Source organism: Megascapheus bottae, chromosome 28 (assembly GCF_031878675.1).
Source record: "Megascapheus bottae isolate mThoBot1 chromosome 28, mThoBot2.hap1, whole genome shotgun sequence".
NCBI classification, from domain to species: Eukaryota; Metazoa; Chordata; class Mammalia; order Rodentia; family Geomyidae; genus Megascapheus; species Megascapheus bottae.
Genome location: NC_143536.1, coordinates 4,161,276 through 4,178,675, shown reverse-complemented (window position 1 = coordinate 4,178,675; position 17,400 = coordinate 4,161,276). Strand labels below are relative to the sequence as shown.

The following is a 17,400-nucleotide window of genomic DNA, read 5'->3' as shown; positions in this document are numbered from 1 at the left end:
ACTCAGAGAAAGGAGGCCAAAAGTTGCCCTCAAGTTCAACTGCTGTACACAGACTTGTGTCTCTACCCTTCAGCCGACTCCTCGCCCTTGATTTCCCTCAGGACACCCCTTCTGCTGTCCCTTCTGTATTTGGTCACGAAGATGTTACTTTCACATCCCCTGATCAGGTGGTCATGTGACAGGCCTCTGGCTACCATGATTGACAACTCATCTGGACCAATGACAATCCGGCCCAAGCATTTTGTGCTAGGGAGAAGCTGCCATCCTCTTTCTGGCCCTGGGTTGTAGGCATGGGAGAGGTGCTGTATCCTTGGTTGTGGAAGCTGAGGGTTCTGGTGTCCCAGGCTCACTCACGAGCTGGGATACCAGCAGGCACCGCCTGCTGCTGGAGGCTGCGGACTCCAGTAGTGGTCAAGTACAGAACAGATGGGCCCTAGCCAGCGGACCCATAGCTGTGGCGGGGGAGGGGGAAGCAAGGAGATTCCTGTGAAATATTTATTTCCCTTGGTGATCTGATGATGCTGACTTTGGGCTTTGAAATCTAAAAATCAATCGAGAGCCATCTGTAGGCAAGGGGCACTGGCTTAGACTTCTAATCCCAGCTACTTGGAGACAGAGATCAAGCAGATTGTGGATGAAGCTGGGCACTGTGGCTCATGCCTATAATCCTCGATACTCAGGGACTGAGATCTGAGGATCGCGGTTCAAAGCCAGCGCAGGCACAAAAGTCTGCGAAACTCTTATCTCCAACTAACCACCAGAAGATAGGAAATGGCGCTGTGGGTCAAGTGGTAGAGCCCTGGCCCTGAGCTGAAGAGCTCAGGGACAACGCTCAGGGCCAGAGTTCAAGTCCCCTGCCCGACAAAAAAAATTTAAAAAATGACAGCTCCATCTGATCAATTCTCAACTTGAGAATCACTTAAATTTCTACCAACAGATTCTTACTTACCTACAGACAAACGCTACTCACAAATAAAAAGCCACCAAGTGCAGTGGCTTGTGCCTATAATCCTAGCCACTAGGGAGACAGAGATTAGAAAAGTCCTGAGATCTTCATCCAAACCAATATATATATATATATATACACATATATATGTACATATATGCATATATACATATTAAAAGCCAGGTATGGTGACATATATCTGCCATCTCCCATATGGCAGGAAGCCAGCTAGGAAGACTATAGCCCTGGCCTGCCCAGGCATAAACTGCAAGACCCAATTCATGAAGCAAGTGCAGTCAGGTCCTGGTGGCTCATGCCTGCAATCCTAGCTACCCAGGAGTCTGAGATCTGAAAACTACGGTTTGAAGCCAGCCAAGGCTAGAAAGTCCATGAAATTCTTCTCTTCAATTAACCACACACACACACACAGAAAAAATGAATATGTGGACAAAAGCTAAGGGACAGGCCAGGAGTTTGGCCTAGTGATATAGAATGTTCATCTAGCATGCACGAAGAACCAATCACGAAGACCCAGGTTCGATTCCCCAGTATCATATTCATAGAAAAAGCCAGAAGTGGTGCTGTGACTCAAGTGGCAGAGCTCTAGACTTGAGGAAAGCCCAAGAACAGTGCTCAGACCCTGAGTTCAAGTCTCAGGACTGGCAAAAATATAAATTAATTAAAAGCTAAGGGACAGTGCACATGCTCCAAGTTCAAGTCGCAATACTGATAAATACCCACATACAAAAAAGCCACAGGAATGCTAGTCCTGTCCTTCTGCGTCTCCTGCTTGGTCCCATGGGACATGGGCCCTGATGGAGCAGACTCGGGCCCAGCTACTGGCCCTGTAATCTGTGAGCTGTGTGACCTTCAGCAAGCATGCCAACCTCTCTGTAAAGTGGGGGCACGAGGGACAGCACATTTCTCATAGGACCGTTTTGGGGCTCCATGAGATCATTCTTGGCATATTCTAGGCAAACGAGCACCGAGTGTTTTTGTTTGCATCTGTTCCTTGTCTGCTCACTGGGTGATGCCATGAAAGAAAGGCCTTGTCTGCCTTGTTGGCGCTCCTCCCGTGCCCACCTACAACAATCTGAGTGCAGGGAGGTGTTGGGTGACTACACTTAGACTCTCCTGTCCCAAAGGCTGCTGTCTGTGGGAGGAGCCCCGGGGGACAGCCATCCTGATCTCCACAAAGTTTACAGCGGCTCCAGGCCACTCCCATCCCCAATGTCAATGGGGCTTCGTAGACAAAAAGACATTTGAATGACTCTGCTGGCCAGTGAGCTGGTGACTGAGCAAGGTAGAACAAGATGCTGAACCCTGAACCTCCACACAGCCCTGTGTCAGCAGCCTGGTCGCCAAGCTCAGGACCCATATACCCCAAGGCTGCAGCCTCTGCCCAGGAAAGCCAACGAAATGCATCTGCAAACAAATGCCCAGGCTGGGCAACCACGTGGATGGCCCAAGGGAAAGGGTTCCATGACCTTGGGCCTTGACAAAGACAAACCAGCTCAGGCTGCATTTCCAAACAGAGCTATCTTCCATCTGTAGCCCCCAAAATGGGCAGCATGTTTTTTGTTTTTGTTTTTTGTTTTGGAGGGGGGAGCTGGAGAAGGATGCACACGTGGAGAGGATAGGAAGCCAGAAAGGCACGGGATTTCCCACGTGGGAAATCTGAAACTCCCTAGCTTGGGTCTGGCAGGGGGTGAGGGTGTCTGTATGAGCAAATATTTCAAGTGTCAGGAGTCTGAATAATGAAAAGGGCCTTAAGATGAACAGACCAAGAGGATTTACTCAGATGAAACCCTGGGAAAGGAACCAAGTCTCCTTCAGCTGGGACGATGAGAAAATGGCTAGGGTTTCTTTTACCAGGCAGGGAAGGGAAGGCGGGGTGGTTTGTTTACCCTGCAGCAGGCAGGAATGGGGGTGGGGGAAGGGGATCTTTCCGCAAAGACAGAGGCTGGAGGGGAGAAAGCAATCTTATCTTGAGACACCTGATAGGGATTTGTTGTTGTTAGTTGTGGAGCTTGAACTCATGGCCTAGAGGCCATCCCTGAGCTTTTTCACCCAAGGCTAGAGTTTTACCACTTGGAGCCACAGCTCCACTCTCGGTTTTCTGCCAGGGATGGGATTTTGTTGTTGTTTTGCCTGTCCTGGGGCTTGAACTCAGGGCCTGGGCACTGCCCTGAGCTTCTTTAGCTTAAGAAAACCCTCTACCACTTGAACCACGGCACTGATTCCCAGCCTTTTCTGTTTATGAGGCACTGAGGAATCAACCCAAGGCTTCATGCGTGCCCGGCAAGCACTCCTACCACGAAGCCACCTCCCCAGCCCCCTTTTAAAACGGCATCTGCGTTCAACACCAGATGTGGCCCCGAGTCACAGGCTACCTCCTGGAAAGCCACAGGATGCAGACGTCGGTGTGCCAATCCAGGAACCCCGAGGACCGCACGCGGCGAAGGACGCTCGGCGGCACCGGCTGCGGCTCCGCGGGCGCCGACTCCCGCCTGCAACTTTGCAACTCCCGCCCCGGCCGGCGGCCTATTTGCTGAGCTCGTTTGGCGGAAGGATCCCGCGCGCGAACGTGATGACGCGCCACTGACTCCGCCCCGTGCGCGCAGGCCCCGCCCCGTGCGCGCAGGCCCCGCCCCCTCCCGCGCGCGCCCTACGGCCCATAAAGAAGTCCCGGCCCGGCCGCCGCACTCCCCCGCGCGCATCCGTGCGCCGCCCGAGGCTGGCTGAGGAGTCGGCGGCCATTTTGTTCTTCTCGTGGTTCCAGTAGGGATCGAAGGAGGAAGCAGTGAGCGGGGCGGCTGGGGGGGGGGAACCCGCCGCGGCTGCTGCCACCGCCGCCACCACCGCCTCTGTGCTCGTGGCGTGGAGGAGGAGGCGTGAGTCCCGGGCGCGAGCCGGCGGCGGCGGCGCCGCTGCTGCGGGAGGGCCGGCGGCGGGAAGGCGATGGCGGATATCGACAAACTCAACATCGACAGCATCATCCAACGGCTGCTGGAAGGTGAGGGGGCGGGGCGGGCGCGGGGCGCGCGGGGCGGGCTTGGGGGCGGTTGGGCCGCGGGGGAGGCCGGCGGGGCCGCGAGCCCGCCGTCGCCCGGGCTCCGCTCATTCATTGCGCGGGGCTCGCACCTCCCCGCCGGCCCCGGGGTTTGAAATCGCCTCTCCCGCCCTCCGCGCCGCCTCCGGGAGGGGTCCGCGGCGCAGCCTCGGCCGCCGGCCCGCGGGGTTCCGGCCCCGCCGCCGCCTCGTTGACGTGTGTGTTCGGCGGCGGGCTAGGGACCCGTTTCCGGTGAGCGGCCGCCGAGCGAGCGCGTCCCGGCGGAGGCTGCACCCCGAAGCCCTCGGCTCCCCGGCCGCCGGGCTCTGCGCCCCGCGCTCGCCGCTCGTCAGTGGGGCGCGGACTCGACCGGGGCCGGCGCGCCGCGCTTCCACGGCCCCGCGATCTGGTGCCGCTCCTTTGTAAGGAACCGGAGCCCGAGCCCGGCCTCAGGACCCAAGGTCACCCCGCTAGGGACCCTCCGGTTCAAAGCCGGGGGCCGGGGACCAGAACTCGCCGCACGCCCTCGTCGCCCCGTGTGAGAAGAAAGGAAGGAACCCAGTGGCCAAGGAGACAATCGAAAGATGGCATTTCTCAGACCGAGGACGGGTGTGGAAGACGACAGAGCCTGGATCGAGCTACTCTGCCACGGAGCGGGGCTCCTCGAAGTCCTTGAGGAACTGGATCCGGGCCGGATCTGGGCACCGGGCGGTCGTCCCGTCCTGGATGAGACCCAGGCCCTCGGGTGGCTTTGGAAGTGAGGGCGGTTATCATTGGAATTAACTCATTCCGGTGAAATGATCTCCTTCCATGTCTCAGTCTCCACCTGGACTGTCCCTGAGCGCCCTGGGGCGCCCTTTAAAAAAAACAAAACAAAACGTGGCTGCCTGTGGGGGTGAGAAGGCTGTCATCATTCAGGACTTGTTTATTTTAGTTAATACCAGGCTTTATGTTGGCAGCTGTGGACCTGAAACGGACTCCAATCACTTGCCTGAGAAAGGGATTTTAGTTCCATGTTTTGGTTCTCTTAAGTGCACACGTGTAGGCAGGGCTAGACTAGTTTGGGTTTCTTTGCCAGTGTAAACCAGAGGAATTGGAACCTAGTCTGGGGACACAACCACTTTCAGGTCACCTGAGTTTCCCTTACCCCTAACTGAATCACATCGCAGGTTTTGTTGTTTTTTAGTCCCTAAAATTGTGCTGAGAATTCGACCTGTTTCACAGTTTTACGTGGTGCTTGAAAACTAGTTTTGTGTTTTGTTTTGCACTGAAATGAAGATGAAGCCATGTTCCTAAGACTTCTCAGTTCCTTCCAAAACCTTTTCTTCTGAAACCCTTACGATTTAGGCAATTCTGAAAAGGAGGGAATATGACTTTTGTTAACTAATAATGTGTTTTATGATTGTTCATTTAAGCTTGAGGCTGTGTGATCGCGTTGGAGCTCCAGGACAGTTGTGCACAGGCAGTCTTCTTAGGGAAGGCAGCACCCTAGCTGAACCAACACTGATAAGGCAAGGACCACACCATCCTCTTTCATTCAGATTCTGTCTCACTAATGATGTGGTCCCACAGTGGCCAGAGCACCTGGAAATGTCTTAGCGAGTGGGTCAGCTGCTTAATCTGTACGGGCAGAAGGCCACCGCAAAGCCATGCAACATTGAGAAGTTGCTGTGACCTGTGTGGCTGCCTCACCATACATGTGTGCCAGTTTGTCCCCTGATGTTTGAGGCTGCTTCTGAAGGTTATGTTCAGATAGTGTGTAATTTCGATGTTGCTTTGGCCAGGTGTTTGGCGTATTTGTGTTTTGGAAAGCAACAGTCCCTGGTTCCTAGGATAGCAAAGGACACCATTCAGGTGCTGAGGACAGAGCCAGAGGTGTCTTCACCCTGTAGTGCTTGAGAGTTTTACATTACTGTGACCCTGGGGCACTAGTCCAACAGGAGGCACCAAGGAAAGAGCATCATCCTGGAGCCGCATTGCTTGTCAGCACTAGGGGGCAGCGATGAAATGCTCACAGCAAGCATCTGTGCCCAGGAAGAGGCACTGGAGCGAGGACTACTGTCCTCAGATGTGGAATCGACATGGCTGTGTTCAGCTGCCCGGTGGCAGGAGTTGGTGAAGCGGTTCTATCACTGTGGTGACCTGGCCTGCCAAATCACCTATGGAAGCTGTTCACCTGACTAGCTTTCTCATCCCTGCTGCGCAGGTTAAAGGTGAACCGTGGGGAATGCTTCGTAGAGGAAAGGACACAGAAGGAAGTATTACAGTTCTTCCAGCTGGAATTGTAAAGAAAATTTAGGTAGCAGGGGATCAAATCTCTCGCAGCAAGCATAAAGGAAAGATGATTGATGGTTAGGTCTTGATTTATCTGACATCACTCTTGTGGGAAGGCTACCTTGTCAAGGCTTACTGGAGCTAGAAAGCCCTATGTGCAGTGTACATTGCCATTTCAGCCAAATAAACATCTTTCAGTGACATCACCCTTAGGCATGTAGTACATCAGGCACTTCACTGAGAGTGGACAATGTTTGGACTGCTGCCTTTGAGAACATGAGTGTCACCTTCAAAGGCTGAGGTTTACCTACACCAGCAGTGCACTCAAGATGGTGTGGTATGGTGATAGAGTGGAAAGCTGCAAAGAAACGAATCAAACTTGAACTTGGGGGCTCATGCTCCCTCTTGGACTAGCTCCTTAATACTTGAGCCACACCTCCAATCAGGCTTTCTTTTTTTCTTTTTCTTTTTTTTTTTTTTTTGCCAGTCCTGGGGCTTGAATGCCTCAAGGCCTGGGCATTGTCCTTGGGCTTTCTCAAGGCTCTAGTGCTCTTTCACTTAAGCCACAGTACCACTTCGGCTTTTTCTGTTTTGATACTAAGGAATTGAACCCAGGGCTTCATGCATGCTAGGCAAGCACTCTACCACTAAGCCACTTCCCTGCCCCTCATGTAGCTTATTCTCCCTCCCTCTCCCCCTCCCCCTCCCCCCTCTGTCTCTCTCTTTCTGCAGGGAGGGGGAGGAGGGATTCATGGGGCTTGAACTCTGGGCCTGGGCCCTGTCCCTGAGCTCTTCAGCTCAAGGCTTACCTCCCTAACCTGGAGACACAGCCCCAGTTCCCTGCCTTTTTTAAAAAATTATTTATAAATCTTCATTTTATTTTTAGTTGTACAGCATGTCAGAATACTTGTGGCAAAACAAAACTGAAATTTTAAGTTTATTACTTCACCAGGCTGTGAAAAATTCTTATTTTTTTCTCTTTTCCTATTAACTGTAATAAGCCTAGAAATAAACTATTGTGCTAGTTTTTCTCTCATTAGATAGTCCTATATTGTTTATATTCAAAAATTGAGTCTTTTACTCAAAGCAAACACAGAATCGGTTTCCCAGATCATTATAAACTTTAATCATTGATAAAATTTATTACCATTCTCCACAATTTAAATAAATTTTTACCTTTCATGGAGTACATTCTCATCAATATCACTGCTAGAAGAAAATGTCTACAGAACTAAAAATAGTACTATGGAAGAATCAACAAAACTGTCTTGCTGGGCAGGTGGCTCATGCCTGTAATCCTAGCTACTCAGGAGGCTGAGATCTGAGGATCATAGATCCAAGCCAGCCTGGACACTAAAAATCTCTTATCTCCAATTAACCACTAGAAAACCAGAAGTGGGGCCTTGGCTCAAGGCATGGAGCCATAGCCTTGAGCTGAAGGACTCAGGGACAGTGCCCAGGCCCAGAGTTCAAGCCCACAAAAAACAAACAAAAACAACGTATGAAATTTGGGGCCAGAATAATAGTCATCCATGTAGGAAGCAATCTTATCTAACAAAGACCCGGTTCCCATTTTTAGTAAATTGAAGATCTTTAGTGCCCAGAGCTGGCTTTGTACCTTGATCATCAGATCTCAGCCTCCTGAGTAGCTAGGATTGCAGGCGTGAGCCAACAACGCCCAGCTGAACTTACTGTTTATATAGGTGTAAACCCAGTGTTACAAAAATGCTTTCCAAGAAGACTTAAGAATAGGTAACTTGTTCACAGGTTGAAAACTTCGCCGAAGAGAATTCACGTTGAAACCAGAAGCTTCTGACAGCTCCTCCTACCCAAAAATAAATTTCCCTGCTGGGCAGTCTGCCTAGTTTTCTAGCTAGTGTGTGGAATTGCCAATGTTGGGGTTTCCTGGCCAGTGAAGCGGGTTCCCCATCCTTTTCCAGTCATGGTTCTATAGTTCCGGTGTACACTTGGGTTTTCTGATAAAAGTTTTTGTCGTTAGTCAGTTGCTGTTGTACTCTGTTGTATAATGTGTGCATCTGTTTCATACTTTCAGAGATTATCATTGCCTTGCTTTTCTTTTTGTTTCATAATGTATTAGTAAGAAGGGATCCCTGTTGTAACTGCTGAGGGAAAAAAGTTTTTCTTTATGAATGCTTTTCATTGAAAAAAAAAATACTAATACTGCTACGCTATTTCAATTCTGTCCAGGTTGTTTCTTTTCTTCTTCTTCTTCTTCTTCTTCTTTTTTACCAGTCCTGTGCTTGAGCTCAGGGCCTGAGCACTGTCTTTGGATTTTGGCAAGGCTAGAGCTCTACCACTTGAACCTCAGCACGAATTCCAGCTTTTTCCTATGTATGTGGTATTGAGGAATCGAACCCAGGTCTTTGTGCATGCTAGGCAAACTACCACTAGGCCAAACTCCTGGCCCCAGTTTGTTTCTTTAGAGTTCAGGGTACTGGCTATTTAGGCATGTTTCTCAAATGTGCACACAGCCCAACTAATACAATAGGAAAAAGATTTTTAACGAACTTTTCAAAGTTTTCCCTTGAGTAACTTTTATTACTCTATATAATGATGACTTAGGTATTTACAGTACAAGGGTCAGTACGGATCTTTTGCTGTTCAGCAGTTTTACAATTTGAATACAGAAAGAAGCCTGTAAACTCCTTTGTGCAACTATGTAAACGTAATAAAATACAGTTTTTAAAAATAGAACTATTAGCAGCATGACTTAGTCCGATAGGTTTCTTGGTTCTGCCAAAACAATCACTTGGTGCTGTGTTAATGGTAAAAAAGATGTACCTAGTTTTTGTTTTGTCTCCCTGTGTTTTTATTTTATTCAGAGAATGTCTGTTTGTATAATTGTTGTGTACAAAACAAGGTAGGGGTGGTCTCATCTTCCATCTCCCGTGCACTTCCTCTGCTGCAGGATCGGTGTGTTTTTAGTGTTTAAAAAAGCGTTATCTTGATGCCGGCCATCATTGTTTCTCAGTGAATTCCTTCAAAGTGGAGCAGCTTTGTGCATGGACATCCCTGCCTGAGTACAGTGTGATTAGAGTACGGCTCATGAGCAGGGGACTTCACTGCCTGTGCTGAGGCTTGAGCTGTACCTCCAGTGCTGGCTGTTGCTGGTTAGTTCGGAGTAAGGAGTCTTGAAGACTTGCCTGCTGGCTTAAGACTGTAAGCCACTCAAACCTGGCAGCTTGTGCCTTTTTAAAAAAGGAAAACTCGGCTTTTTTCTAGATCAGAGATCAGATTGGTCGTCTTGGTGCTTTGAAAAGGACTGGTTGGAAGAAGGGCTCAGCATTTCTAATCATTTTAAATAAATGAGCTCTACTTAGTATGAATTTGGTAACTTGGCAGTGTTGAATGCCAGTGCTAACTCACTTGCAAAGCTTAAGAGGAGTAAGGAAAGAGCTGTCCTGGTGCCTCTTGTCCTGCCTCTGCTGCGTTTTCTCAGTTGGGCTAATTGTTGGTTTTCTCTCCCACAGTGAGAGGGTCCAAGCCAGGTAAGAATGTCCAGCTGCAGGAGAATGAAATCAGAGGACTGTGCTTGAAGTCCCGAGAGATCTTTCTCAGTCAGCCAATCCTACTAGAACTTGAAGCACCACTCAAAATATGTGGTAAGTTTCACCATGCTAAACTGCCTTTGGTTGCATGGCTGATAAAACAGACAAGTATGTGGAAATCTTGTTTTCCCCAGTAGAATCATTCCTGTTTATTGATAAACTTGGAGCTACTTGGACAGCAGCTTTAGAGTAAATACTTCTAATGATTGGTATGGTTGAGATTTTAAATAATTATTTCACTGAAGTACTAAGATGTTAGATATGTAGAGGATTTTGTCCAGGTTTAACTCCACGGTGGTGTAACACTTGAGTGAAAGCTAGCACTTAACATTTGGTGCTAGTTCGTCCTCACCATCTGTGGAGTTGAAGCCGGGGCTACTCTGTAGACTGCGGAAGCTAAACGTGCTTGGAATAATGCTGTGCTCTTGTAGCCTCATGACTGGTGGGTCACGTGTCTTTTTAAGGTGAGCTGCACCTGGCAGAGGGGATTGACAGCCAGGTGCAAAGGAGGCCATGTTTTCGTTGTGTAGGCTGAGACTGCACCTTGGGAGAGCTGAGAGGAGGACTATGTGCAAAACACATGCGGAGACACATCACTCCTTCCTAACCCGGATGCTTAACTCTGAGCTTTCTGGACATAAGATTACACTTTTTATTATACTTAGCTGCATTAAGTTACATGGGGGGTTAGAATGTACTTCACATTGGCTGTGAACTTACTAGATAGAGGTCATTTATGCCGGTGTTTAAAGGTGTTTCCCAGCTTTGTTAGTGAACCAAGCTGTAAGCATGGGAACACTGTCTCACGGAATCTTTCCTCCCTCTAGGTGATATCCACGGGCAATACTATGATTTGCTTCGACTTTTTGAATATGGGGGCTTCCCGCCAGAAAGCAACTATCTGTTTCTGGGAGACTACGTGGACAGGGGAAAGCAGTCGCTGGAGACCATCTGCCTCTTACTGGCCTACAAGATCAAGTACCCTGAGAATTTCTTTCTTCTCAGAGGCAACCATGAGTGCGCCAGCATCAATAGGATTTATGGGTTTTATGATGAATGTAAGTATTCCCTGCAACTGAGGATGAGTGTGTGTGCACTTTTGCTGCCAGTGTTTGTAACTGTTTCAATGCAGTTAGAAGCTCCTGGACTTGCTTTTCTCCAGGGTTGCCTTTGCTGAGACACGGTGGAGACGCTATTCTCTAGTGGCAGTGATTAAATGACTTTGTTAAGGGCTCTGCTAGTGAGAACACCTGTCAGTGAGTGAGAACAACCTGTCAATGCATACTTTTTTTTTCTCAATCCTAGAGCTTGAACTCAGGACCTGAGCACTGTCCCCAAGCTTTTTTTGATCAAAGTGTTCTACCACTTGATCCACAACACCATTTCTGGCTTTTCCTGTGTATGTGGTACCAAGGAATCAAACCCAGGGCTTTGTGCCTGCTAGGCAAGCACTCTACCATTAGGCCATGCTCCTGGCCCTGTGCTGTCTCTTCTTAACAGCTTTACCCAGAGAGATTTCACTCCCTAAGTCCAGTGGACTTAAAAAAGTGTGCTGATGGGCCGGGAGTTTGGCCTAGTGGTTAAAGTGCTTGCCTAGCATGCATGAAGACCCGGGTTCGATTCCTCGGTACCACATATATAGAAAAAAGCCAGAAGTGGTGCTGAGGCTCAAGTGGTAGAGCTCTAGCCTTGAGAAAGTCCAAGGACAGTGCTCAGGTCCTGAACTCAAGCCCAGGACTGGCAAAAAAAAAAAAAAAAGTGTGCTGTTCTGGGTTTACAGTGAGTTTACATTTGTGCAGTCATGTGCCAGCCCCAGCGTGCACTCTATCCACCAGTGCCTTTCTAGAGAAAGCTCTCTAGGTACCTATCACAGCGGTCTTCCTTCCGGCACACTGATACTTTTAAAAAAAAAAAAAAAAGACATTTACTTCCTACAGCATGCTGTGTAGAGAAAGCAAAAATGATTTTTAAAATTTTTAAATTACATTTGCTTAATCTGTTGGCCCCATTTTGGATGCCAAGAAAAGTGTATTCTTTGACTTCAGAACAGCATGTCCGCGCATGTGGCTGAGCGTGCACGTTGTTGGGTGGTCTGTGCCTCCTGGTGCACACCACCTGGCCGGAAGCCTCAGCTTAGGAAGGACCCAGTGGGTGTGAGCTCAGTTTCCTCAGGAAGAAGATGATGGTGGGTGATTGCCTTTAGAAATAGGAAGCTCTCTGGGTTCATGCTAGACTTCAGAATGAACTATTTGGTCCTACCAAACAATTCCTAAATATTTCCCTACTGGTAATTCTGATTTCACACTTGCATGACAGTTTAAAATATATATTCTTTGTGGAGATGGGAATCAAACCATTTCCATGTCCCATGCCATCTTAAGTCCCCTCATGAGATTTTGAAGAAGACATAGTTTTGTCGACTTGAAAGATAATGAAGACCTTACTTTTAGAGAAACTTGTAGAACTTGAAACAGCTGAAAGGACAGATTTTTTTTTTCCTTCCTTCCTTCCTTTCTGCCTCCCCCCCCCCTTCTTTCTTTCTTTCTTTGTCATGGGGCTTGAACTCTGGGCCTGGGCGTTGTCCCTGAGCTCTTCAGCTCAAGGCTACCGCCCTACCCCTTGAGCCACAGCCCCATTTTCTAGTGCTTAACTGGAGATAAAGATCTCACTGTCTTTAGTCTCCAGGCTGGCTTTGAACCACGATTCTCAGATCTCAGCCTCCTGAGTAGCTAGGATTACAGACGTGAGCCACTGCGCCTGGCTTGAAGAGACATTTCTAAGCATTGTAAATTTTCACAGGTAAAAGAAGATACAACATTAAGCTATGGAAGACGTTCACAGACTGTTTTAACTGCTTGCCAATAGCAGCCATCGTGGATGAGAAAATATTCTGCTGTCATGGGGGTATGTGGTGATTGTCATCAGATGGGTCCGGAAGGTGGTTCTGGTCAGCGTGAGCTGGCTCTGAGTGACTGCCTTGGTTCTGCTCAGCGTGAGCCGGCTCTGAGTGACTGCCTTGGTTCTGGTCAGCGTGAGCCGGCTCTGAGTGACTGCCTTGGTTCTGGTCAGCGTGAGCCGGCTCTGAGTGACTGCCTTGGTTGGCCCGGTGCAGCCAAGTATCCAGATGGAGGTCTGGGGAAACACATGGGTTGCAAGGAACTCTAGACAGTTTGATTCGAAAATGGAACAGAAAGTACTTTTAAATATAAAATGAACCTTAGTTAACCTGCTGAGCCATAGATCCTCGGAATGCCGAAAGTGTGGCTCAATTGTCCTTTGATCTGTTTTTGATCCTCTGACTTGGATTCTGAGTTTCTTTGCTTTGCTCCATGTGTGACGCAATTAAAATAGTATCTAAGAAAATTCAGAGCCAGCATGAGATGATGCTTTAGTGAAGGCAAGAGAAGAGCCACATCTTGTGGTCTGTGCCCTGGCCTCACCTGGGGACAGGTTAATGCCACTTGCCACTCCGTTTAATTGCACCCTAATTACCATATTGTAATTTATATGCCAGAGTCCCTTGTCTCTATATGTTTTGCATATGGTCAAGTGCGTTGCGTTTTGGTTTAATCCAGAGTAGCCTAGCCACAGGTTTAGACTTTGGTTTCAGTGTCTGTGTCCAAAGGCACCGTGACAGGGTGCTGCCTCCTTCACATCTTTTCCTTCCTCTGCAGGTTTATCACCAGATCTTCAATCTATGGAGCAGATTCGGCGAATTATGCGACCAACTGATGTGCCTGATCAAGGTCTTCTTTGTGATCTTTTGTGGTCTGACCCCGATAAAGATGTCTTAGGCTGGGGTGAAAATGACAGAGGAGTGTCCTTCACATTTGGTGCAGAAGTGGTTGCAAAATTTCTCCATAAGCATGATTTGGACCTTATTTGTAGAGCCCATCAGGTATTGGTTTTGAATTTTACGTGTTCACTTTCGCGCGTGTGTGAGCCCGATTCTCCCTGTGGTTTTGGTGGGTAGGTATTGCTTCCTCAGGCAGAAGTCGGGTCTCTGGCAGTGACCTGCAGGGCTCAGAGCCAGCGGGCAGCCAGTGGGGGGTTTTCTCAGCCAAATGTGGGTCTGCTTACACTGAAAAACCTTTCTCTCCAAGGTGGTTGAAGATGGATATGAGTTTTTTGCGAAGAGGCAGTTGGTCACTCTGTTTTCTGCGCCAAATTACTGTGGAGAATTTGACAATGCGGGTGCTATGATGAGTGTGGACGAGACACTCATGTGTTCCTTCCAGGTGTGTCCCGAGCCGCCCAGCCTGCTTTGCCTCCTTCCATCCCGCTCTTGACCTCTACCTTTCTTCCAGTGTTGAAGTTAACTTGCTGAATGATTTAAACAGATAAAAGCTCCTTGCAGTTAGGACTTCTTTTCCTCTCTAAATAAAACCATACTGTGACAGTGATGTTGAGATGAAATTAAAGAGCTACTCACAAGTGGCCCCTGCGTGCTGGGGTGTTGTGTGGTAATGTGGCTCCATGGCTTTTCTTCAAGCCTTGTGGGGCTCTCCAGCATCTATTAGCTCCACCCCCATCAGCCATCCTCTTGTTGGTTTGGGATGCTGTGGGGCTGGGAGCCTTGTTTGTAGTTGTGAGCAGGTGGAGCCATTGAGAGCCCACAGCAGCTGCAAGTTGAGTGAACTGAACCCACTCTGCTTGCACAAGCTGACCTGGGGTGCTCACAGCTCCAGAGGCTGCAAGGACCCCACACGTGCCACACTCCCCAGGAACCCTGGGGACTTGGGTGTGTGAACGGGCATTTTGTTCCTTTGCTGATAGCACCCAGCTGTCCTGTGTGCGCTGGGCATGCTGGTAGAGCCACTGGAAACAGCCAGAACCTTTCTAGACAAGATTTGAGTGAGAATGTAAAACCTTTAATATTTGGAGTTGAGCATATGTCCTAAAATACCCTTTTAATCTTTGCAGATTTTAAAGCCTGCAGAGAAAAAGAAGCCGAATGCCACGAGACCCGTCACGCCACCCCGGGGTATGATCACAAAGCAAGCAAAGAAATAGTGTCGCCCTGCCACGCCCGGGACTTGTACCATAGAGTTAGAGATAGCCTTCATTTCACGACTGCGTGCGTGCCGGTCAGCCTGCTCAGATAGACCTGTGCTGGCCCCCCCTGCCCCCCTTTAAGGATGGCATTTGCTGGTTATAACAGCGAATGAACGAAACATGATTTTGTTTTTAAATTCCCTATTCCTTTTGCAAACAACGTTAATGATGGTGTTAAAGCTGTACACCCCAGGACAGTTTATCCTGTCGGAGGGGTAAGTGTACAATTGATTTTTTTTAATTCAGTGCAAACCATGAATAGTGTAAATGCTCGTTTTCTTTAGGATATAAAGAGCCCTAGGGTGCTCTGAGTCTGTACATGTTACTGTCATAAAATGCATACTGTTGATATAAACCACTGTGAACATTTTTTTATTTTCAGATTTTGTTTGAAAGGGATTGCTTTCTCTCCTTGTCTTGTCCTGTGCACCGGACTTTTCCTAGCTCTGACAGTAGCAGTGCCCTGCACCCTCCAGCCCCACTGCTAGGGTGTGCGTTACTAAAGCACAGCCCTCCGTGTACTCCTCTTGACAACTGAAGCCATTCTTTTAAGTGTCTGGGACTTGGAAAGCCAAAGCCTCCGCCCCTCAGCACGGGGCCACGCGGGCAAGTCTGTCCACCCGTCCGCAGCCGCCACCCGGCTCAGAGAGGCTTTGGATTTTGAATAGCAGTTAGTAATATAGTACTGTTTAAGCTATTAATAATTAAAGTTAATAACATTTTGTACGATTTCCATATAGTCTATTCATTAAGTAATCTTTTTACAGTTGGATCAGGCCTGAACCCGTCCATTCAGAAAGCTTCAAATTATAGAAACAATACTGTTCTATACGAGTGACCGATTATGCTTTCTTTGGCCTACATTCTTTATTCTGCGGTGAAGTCGAGGTTTGTCAGTCAGAACAAAGGAACTAACTTGCTGTCCACCAGTTTATACAGAACTCACAATGTCTATGACTTTTTAAACTAAGATCTGTTAAATGAAATCTGTTTCAACAGATGACCGTGTACAATACCATGTGATAAAGATGGAGACTTATTAAATGAGGAACTTGTTAAATCTTCTCAGTCAGTGTCTATTTATCAGCACAATACACACAGGACCACTGCTGATGGCACATTGAATAGATTTTAATGAATAAATAGTTCTGGAAACCACATCTCCATCTTGGCTTTGTCTTCTTTTCAGTTATCAGCTTTCCAAGGACAGGTCACACCAGCGGGTGGCTGCTGACCTGTCTCTGAGCCTACTTGAACTTGGGACTCTAAACGTCATTGGTCTGCAGCCCCTCCGGCTCCTCTCTCCTCCCCACCCTGGCTCTTCAGGAGCAGTGCTGTGGCCATCACTGGTGTGGGATACGTGCCCGTGGACAAGCTTCTTTGGCAAACAGTTGTCTTGTGGTGTGGGGAGAGGACTTGCCAGGGAGGAGTGTGGCCCTGGGGCTCCGTGGCCTGTGGACACCTCGTGTGCCTGCCCCCACACCCTGGCAGGAGAGAATGGCCATGAGGGGCTATTGTGGATGTGCTGTGCACCACGCCAAACTCCAGCATTTCCTGGGTTTTGAAGTTCCCTGGCTGAGAGCATCAGTGTGCCCGCTGAGGTGCTGCCCAGTTACAGTCTACAGAGAAGAGGTGCCTGGCGCCTTAGGAGAGACGAGGCACGTGAAATGAGTGTGGAGACAGCGTGTGGCCTTGCCTGGCACCACACACCTCTCATCTCTCCCTTGTCTCGCGTGCCTCTAACCTGGTTCTGCACCTGAGATGCAGTGTTGGTGCACACGCACACGGAATCAGTGTTCCTGCCCAGTGGGCACGCATTGTTCAGAATAACTTGTCCTGGCATCTGTGTAACCCCTGGTCTGTGCATGTCCAAACACTTGTGTGCAGAGCACCCCTCAAGAGGAAGGCGAGGCAGTCACTGACTGAAATTCTGTTAGCATCATTGCGAGACGACGGCTGCAGCCTCTGGCAGCATCCATCAGGACAAACCCTGTCCAGCAGGGCTGGGCCAGCAAGAAGCCCTGACCTAGACGTACACAAGAGCGACAGCTGGCTCCCACGGGCTGTGCAGGCGAAGGGCAGCTGCAGAGGACGCGTGTGCAATGAATAGTCCTGAGAAGACCAGACCCTAGGCAGACGAGTGTGCACTGGACAGCACAAGCTCGGGGGGGGGGGGGGGGGGGGGAGACGGGACGTGGACGCGGCAGGTGGCAAGCACAGGGGAGCGTTGTGATCACACAGGTCACGAGAGGACTTTAGTGAAAGCCCAGGCCCTGCGCCACTGCAATGCTGATGCAAAAAGTCCTTTCAACTCTGCAAGCTTGCGGTGTAGATTTGAACACAGTCATGGAACAAAACCCGATGCCCTCTTTCCCCAGGCTTTGAACTGTGGCTGGCACGCCCCTGATGGGGCCGCTGCAAGGCTACACTCAGGACGCATGAACAGCCCATGACACCAAGGCGTGTCAGCAACAGGCAAGCCAGGAGCAGCGCAAAGGAGCTGA

The 17,400-nt window shown here is 49.1% G+C and overlaps 1 protein-coding gene across 2 annotated transcripts; it reads left to right on the top strand.

The window, feature by feature from the left end:
- The first annotated feature begins 3,692 nt into the window (after positions 1–3,692).
- Ppp1cc (protein phosphatase 1 catalytic subunit gamma) lies at positions 3,693–16,056 on the top strand. Of its 2 annotated transcripts, none has more exons than XM_090320051.1 (8): positions 3,693–3,962; positions 9,764–9,895; positions 10,669–10,899; positions 12,641–12,745; positions 13,516–13,739; positions 13,945–14,079; positions 14,765–14,825; positions 15,279–15,657. In XM_090320051.1, exons 1-8 carry the CDS (start codon positions 3,908–3,910, stop codon positions 15,287–15,289), a joined length of 954 nt encoding a protein of 317 aa, XP_090176177.1. In that variant the 5' UTR covers positions 3,693–3,907; the 3' UTR covers positions 15,290–15,657. The 2 variants fall into 2 exon arrangements, with proteins under 2 accessions (XP_090176177.1, XP_090176176.1); XM_090320050.1 differs by lacking the exon at positions 15,279–15,657 and adding an exon at positions 15,664–16,056 and having other exon boundaries at positions 3,695–3,962.
- The last annotated feature ends 1,344 nt before the right edge of the window (positions 16,057–17,400 follow it).

Bases quoted from the DNA above. Each gene is read 5' to 3' on its own strand.
- Ppp1cc (XM_090320050.1), top strand. From the start codon at position 3,908: ATGGCGGATATCGACAAACTCAACATCGACAGCATCATCCAACGGCTG. The intron at 9,896-10,668 runs GTAAGTTTCACC...TCCTCCCTCTAG, and splicing joins AGCACCACTCAAAATATGTG to GTGATATCCACGGGCAATAC. The intron at 14,080-14,764 runs GTGTGTCCCGAG...TAATCTTTGCAG, and splicing joins CACTCATGTGTTCCTTCCAG to ATTTTAAAGCCTGCAGAGAA.